Source organism: Nelumbo lutea, chromosome 2 (genome assembly GCF_056320005.1).
Source record: "Nelumbo lutea isolate HS-2025 chromosome 2, American lotus-T2T, whole genome shotgun sequence".
NCBI lineage: Eukaryota > Viridiplantae > Streptophyta > Magnoliopsida > Proteales > Nelumbonaceae > Nelumbo > Nelumbo lutea.
Window position 1 is genome coordinate 58,826,769 of NC_142685.1, and position 6,689 is coordinate 58,833,457.

General features: G+C 35.5%; 1 protein-coding gene across 1 annotated transcript; it reads right to left on the minus strand.

The window, feature by feature from the left end:
* Positions 1-2,748: 2,748 nt before the first annotated feature.
* NCS1 (permease, cytosine/purines, uracil, thiamine, allantoin family protein) lies at positions 2,749-4,899 on the minus strand. The gene has a single exon (XM_088967939.1). The coding sequence runs from the start codon at positions 4,707-4,709 to the stop codon at positions 3,021-3,023; it is 1,689 nt and encodes a 562-aa protein (XP_088824065.1). The 5' UTR covers positions 4,710-4,899; the 3' UTR covers positions 2,749-3,020.
* Between the last annotated feature and the right edge of the window lie 1,790 nt (positions 4,900-6,689).

A 6,689-nucleotide genomic window follows, 5' to 3' on the forward strand; every position in this document is an offset into this window, starting at 1 on the left:
AGGAAAAATAAAATGGTTAGCATTGCAAATGAAAAATTATTTGGATTTTTGCAAAAAAAAAAATTATTGAACATGAAAAGCCAATTATTCAAAATAAGGCCGTTAATCAAAGAGTATTTAAAATTATTCAGTAAATCATAATTATAAAAATTAAAATTATTAATTAATTATCTATTCGAATCAAAATGAGTAATTTTAGCAAATAATTTTCAGTAATTAAAATTTTCTATTAACATTCTTTAATAATAATTAGTATTATTAATAGATTAATAATATATTAATAATTATGAAATTAGTAACAATAATAAGCATATTATTATTGTTATTAACTAATTATATATTCTTATTATTTCTGTATTGATTTTGAAATCAGTAATAATAAAGTATTATTATTATTATTTTATTTTTATTTTTATTAAGTATTTAATTTGTTATAAATACAATTTTTAGTTAATTCATAAAATAATATTTGCTTTTATACTTCTTTAAGTTTAACAATATTGAATAATAGAAAGTATTATAATTTAACTTTCACTAAATGAAGTATTTATTAGAGTATAATAATAGAATTAATTATAATAATAGTATTAATTATAATTTCTTGTAACAATAGTAATAATGATGATGATGATGATGATGATGATAATAATAATAATAATAATAATAATAATAATAATAATAATAATATAATTGTATTAGCTAATATAATATTATTAATTATAATTACTTATAATAGTATAATTAATTATTTCATATAAATGTGTGAATTATAATTTCTGATAATAATTACAATATAAATAATTAGTATTATTTTTTTTCAAAATAATTAATATGAGTTAATATAAATATAAAATGATTATTTCTAAATTATTAATTACCGTTATGAAAATATTTATTAATTTTCATTAATTAATCATCATTTTGACTTAATATTGAGCAATATTGTGAGTAACAAATTATCAGTAATTATTATAAGAATTAATTTTCAATAATTAATTATTATAAGTGAGTAATTATTATTAGTAAATTATAGTTGGAATTAATTAATTAGAAGTAGTAAACAGTAATTAATTAGTAATTAACAATAATCATTATTAGTAATTAATAGTTTTAATTAATTAATTAGAAGTAGTTAATCGCTAGAATTAATTAATTAGTTTAGTAGTTAACATTAATTAATAACACAGTTTCGTTTTTTTTAGGAAAGGATTGAAAGTGAGAGTTTCCCACTTCTCCATGGTGCTAGGCTCCACTCTCCATGTTAATGGGCTTTTTCTTAAACTACCACTAATTAGAGTTTGACACATGTCTAGTAGGCTCTGTTCTTGAACTACCACTAATCAGAATTTGACACATGTCCAATTTGTTTAAATCTTCGGAATGACAGGTGTCTGAATGTAAATGAACCACATGTCTCACTATAAGGAGTTTTGGCCTGAAATCATTATATATATATATATATATATATATATGGGCAAACTTGCCCTAGAAAAACCATGATGCAAATCCTTGACCCATCCGATCCAATTCAATTTATATTGTATCTGTCATTAAAATTGGTTTGGGTGTTGTATCTTGTCTAAAGAGTCCTAGCTTTAAGTTTCATACAGAGTATTTTTAATTCACTTTGTTCACGATATGCAATACCAAAGTCATTTTTAGTTTTATTTATTGACGCTATTCAAAATTCAATTGTAATCCAAATTTTATTCAAATTTGACATAAATCCAATGAATAAGATTCGATTTGAATCCAAATATAAATGAATCAAAATTGCATTTACGCATATCCATTTCAATCCAAAAGAAAGAAATTGAACTAAGGTTGTCACAAGCACTGCTTTTACATCAATTCATTCATACCTAGCAGAGAAGGAATCCTCTCTGTAAAGGCATACTGTGCTGCTATGCAAAAAACTATAGCAACATTGGCAGACTGAATTATCATGGAGGCCACAACAGAGCCCAATTGATCTTCCAGACTTCATGAATCAAACAGAATCACAACTGAGGAGGTTATTGTTAATAGGAAGAAGATCATCACATTATCTAGTTAGAATGTACAGTTTATAATGTCAGAACATTCCAGGACTGGTTTTCCCAAATTTTCAGAAGGCTTCCCAGAAAGGTTGCTTGCAGCATTCTTTTATGCAGCTTTTTGATGTAGGTTATAATGTAGTTTTTGGATTACTATGTCTGAGTTAGTGAATTAGTTCTTTCTGATTTACTACTTCTGGGAATCTTCTTTCAGGGGTTACAAAGTAGTTATTGGAGGTAGTGCTCAATCTCAATCTTCAGAGGTGAGAGGATCCTCCCTGAACATTCTGAACTGGTATTCCCTTATCCAAAACAAAGAAGCAATGGATAACATTAGAACCCTCCAGGACAAGGTGACTGCTCCTCTTTCTTCTATGTCGATCATCAATTTATAGATCACTAACATCCTATAATTACCAGAAATTTTAAACAAGAAGGATGTGGAAAGGCATACATCAATGGTAAATATTTAGGAAAAACTTTGAGTTTAGTTGCAGATTCTGTGCAAAATATTGAACTTGATCTACTTAAGACATATCTCAATCGTACTCATCCTTTATAATTTATGTATAAATTCACCATGTCTCAACAGAATTAGAAGAACAGAAAACAAGGATGTGGAAAGGCATACATCAATGGTAAATATTTAGGAAAAACTTTGAGTTTGGTTGCAGATTCTGTGCAAAACATTGAACTTGATCTCCTTAAGACATATCTTAATCGTACCCATCCTTTATAATCTATGTATAAATTCACCATGTCTCAACAGAATTAGAAGAACAGAAAACAAGCTGCACTGGCAGCAAGAATACAGTTTACAGTTTTGCAGTATTTTCTGGTTCCTCTCAAAGAAGATATGATCCAATAAACAAGAAGGCTAACAAGCACATATAATAGGTTCCCAGAATGAAGGAAATCAAGAATATTGAGCAACACCTGAATTATGTACAAATTGTAATTTGTTTTCACTGAAAGATAACATTATTAAAGTTCTGCGGGCAGGAGGGGATCTTTGGGTGTAGAACTTTTTTTAGAAAGAACCCAAAAGATTGTCCCAGAAGAGAAAAAACTAATGAACCAGGCATTGTTGTAAATGACCACAAATAAGTCCGAAATTGAAGTCACAATTCCCACCTTGTGAAGGAAACCCGGGATCACAGGCAAAATTCCAATTACCAGAGCTGCAATTGCTGCCAAATTGTATCCTCCAGAGTAATAGTAAGAGCCACGAGGATTGGTTGAATACAATGCATTGATATCCAAATTAGTATGACGCAGTAGGTAATAATCAGTGAGAACTATCCCTCCAATTGGACCCAGCAGTGCGGAGTAGCCGACGAGCCAAGTATAAATGAAGCTCTCACTTGATTTGAGGAGCCTCCATGGCTGAAAAGCTATCCCCAACAGAGCTGTGAGGAGAGCTCCCCTTCTGAAGGTGAATTTGGAAGGGCTGAGATTGACAAGGGCATTGGCAGGGGCCACCACATTTGCAGCGATATTCGTTGTAAGGGTGGCGAGGCTGATTCCGACGATGGCGAGGATCATGGTGGCGAATCCCCCAATCTTCCCAAGGAGTTGAATTGGATTGGAAATTACCTCCCCAAAGATTACTTTCGTAGAGGATGTAACTGCTAGGCCAACAAATGTGAATGCCCCCATGAAGATGGGAAGCCCAGCCTGCCCCAAGATCTGAGCCTTCTGGGTCTTGGCATAGCGAGTGAAATCAGGTATGTTGAGGGCAAGTGTTGCCCAGAAGCTTATATTTGCAGTGAGGGAAGGGAAGAAGAGGGACCAGAATTGGGAAGAGGACAGGCGGGAAGACAAGGAGAGCATGTGGCCAAAGCCACCAGCTCTGATATAAGCCCAACCAGCAAGACAGGATGTAAGAAGTATGAGAATTGGAGCTGAGTACTTCTCCAGGTCCCGAATCCCATCAATTCCCTTCCATATTATGGCCATCTGGGCTAGCCAGAAGGCAATAAAGCAGGAGAATTCAAGTGGGGAGGTGCCAAGCCAGGGCAGAGAATGGGCAAAGGAGGTCTGTTTGAGGGGTGATGGCAAGAGGAGGAAAATGGCCTCCCCACCGATCCATGTCTCGATGCCGAACCACCCACAGCCAACCAGCGCACGGAGCAGAGTCGGAATATGGGCGCCTCGGATGCCAAAAGCCGACCGGGCAAGCACAGGGAAGGAGATGCCATAACGGGTTCCTGGGTGTCCTGTGAGGACTAATGGGAGCAAGAGGATGATGTTGGCAGCGACGACAGTGGCAATTCCTTGCCACCAAGCCATGCCGAGGTCGACGAGGCTGCCGGCGAGGTAGTAGGAAGGCACACCCACCACCAGCCCCACCCAGAGACTGGCCATCTCCCAGCCGGAGAAGGTCCGCTGCTGGGGAGTGGTGGGCTTGAGATCATCATTGGTGAGGCCTCCGTCCTGCTCCAAGTCCTTGAAACTGGACTGTGGACTAGGTCTGTCGTCATGTCTTGAAGCCATCACCGGAGAAGAACATCTTCTATGTAGCAGCAGTTGACGTTGGTAACCGGTGGCAGTTGAGGCAATTGGGAGGAGATGAGGAGTGAGAAAACGACGGGCTCTCTGTTTTGGGCCATCCGAGGAAATCGAGAGGTGGGGATGGAGATGGAGACGGAGCTGGAAGCACTTGGACACCATGGTTGCTAAAGATTCAGACTGGAATCTGAGGGATCCATTGACGATAGATTGGTATTGTGATTGATCAGTAATTTCGACTGTCCTTTGTCAAGACTCAAGACAGCCAGGCCACACAAAATTCCAAATGAAAATTTCACATGAGTGGACTTATCAAGAAAAAGAGCGGCAGGCAAACCTCAAGATTGTCAAGTCAAGTAGCTCATGTACTCTCTTATTATTTGGAATCGAAATTTCCAATAGCGCTGTTCATAATAAGGCACAACCCGATCAAACCGTCAACCCGGACCGACCCAACCCGAGTCGGGCAGGTTATCTTTAGCACGGGTCGGTATCGGGTTGTAAAACATCATAAATCGATGATTTGGGTCGGTTTTGATTTTCTTGTGTGAAAACTGAAATTGATTCGAACTCAATCGATTAATTGTCCCTTTATAAAGTTTAAATTAATTAAGCCCCCATAACTAATTGTCCCTCTTCAAATCTATTACATTGGCTAGATTAATGATTGTAATTAACTTTCTGAAGTCTCCCTATAGAAGTCACCCAAATCCCAATTAAGACAATTAAACTTCAAAATGAATATATAATCAAAGGGATAGGTTGGTGGTTTTGGAGATAAAACTTAATTACTGAAAAGATATATAACATATATACCTCTATAATAGGCATTATTATTATATATGGCTTTTGCTCTTCTTCTCCTCTCCAAAGTCCAAACTGTGGACTATAGGTATATCCTATTTATCAAAAACAAGGGTTTCTCGCGTTCAATACCTCACATACTGTGGTGCCATAATCCCCACATATATATTGCAGTTGAGTTTCTGTCAAGCATGGTTGAACTTAGAGCCGAAACCGACCCAAACCGACCCAACCCGACTCAAACCGACTAGGTTGGTTTTTCTTAACACTGGGTCGGTTTCAGATTCAAGTTCAAGTAACCCGACCAAGTTGGATCAATTAGAAAAACCTCAGTAAACTGACCCAACTCGACCCGTGAACAACCCTAATTTCCAATGTGTGGCTGGGAGGCATTGTGAGGTTGGAGTGAGGAATGCCTTGCCAGGAGCAGATCTAGACTCTATTATTTGGGCCACTGGCCTGAAACAGGGGGGATGGGCTCAGATATGCTACCAACCAAATACTCCCAACAAGTCCCACCTAATGGCTATAGAAGCAACTCTGGATCTCTTATCCAAAAAAAATTCTATCTACACTTACCCACAAAACATTACCTTCATACATTGGGAACATCTTCCCATGCATAATAATATGTAAGAGCATGAGATATTCCTTGTGTGTATAGGTATGAGTATGGGTAGAATCATTGTGGGTAGGAGATCTAGACTTTGCAATGAGCATGTGCTGTACAGTGTTGGAAGCATTTTATTAGTAGCATATCCCTACCCATTTCATAATTCATAAATGAGACCCACCTAATGTTGGTGGGTGTTGATGGAATATGGCAGCAACCTCTCTCTCTCTCTCTCTGAAATGTTCTCTTTACTCCATGTTTATTATTTTTGGGGATATTCTTCAATGTGATTTTTCTAGGTTTAAAAAAAGATATGCTTTGTTATTTTTATTGTGAAATTAAAAATAAATCCAAACCATCTTATTTGAAAATAAATCGATTTTTATAACATAACTACAAGTAATATATTCTTGATTATATATGCATTTTCTATTTCCAAAAAAAAAAAAACGTTTTTGGTTTAAAGAACATGTTCTCATCTACTTGTGCGAGTAGATTCCCACGTTAGAGCAATCATTTCCTATTAATATATATATATAAGATAATTATATTAATATTGTCAGATAATTAGATATATATATAATTATCTAATTATATAATAGTTATGATAAATATTGTTAATAACTAAATATCGAATCATTTGAACGGTTTTGACCGTTTTTATTTTTAAAATTTTTTTGTCAGAATGGGCCGAATGGTCGGACCATTTGACCCGAAAACCAAAC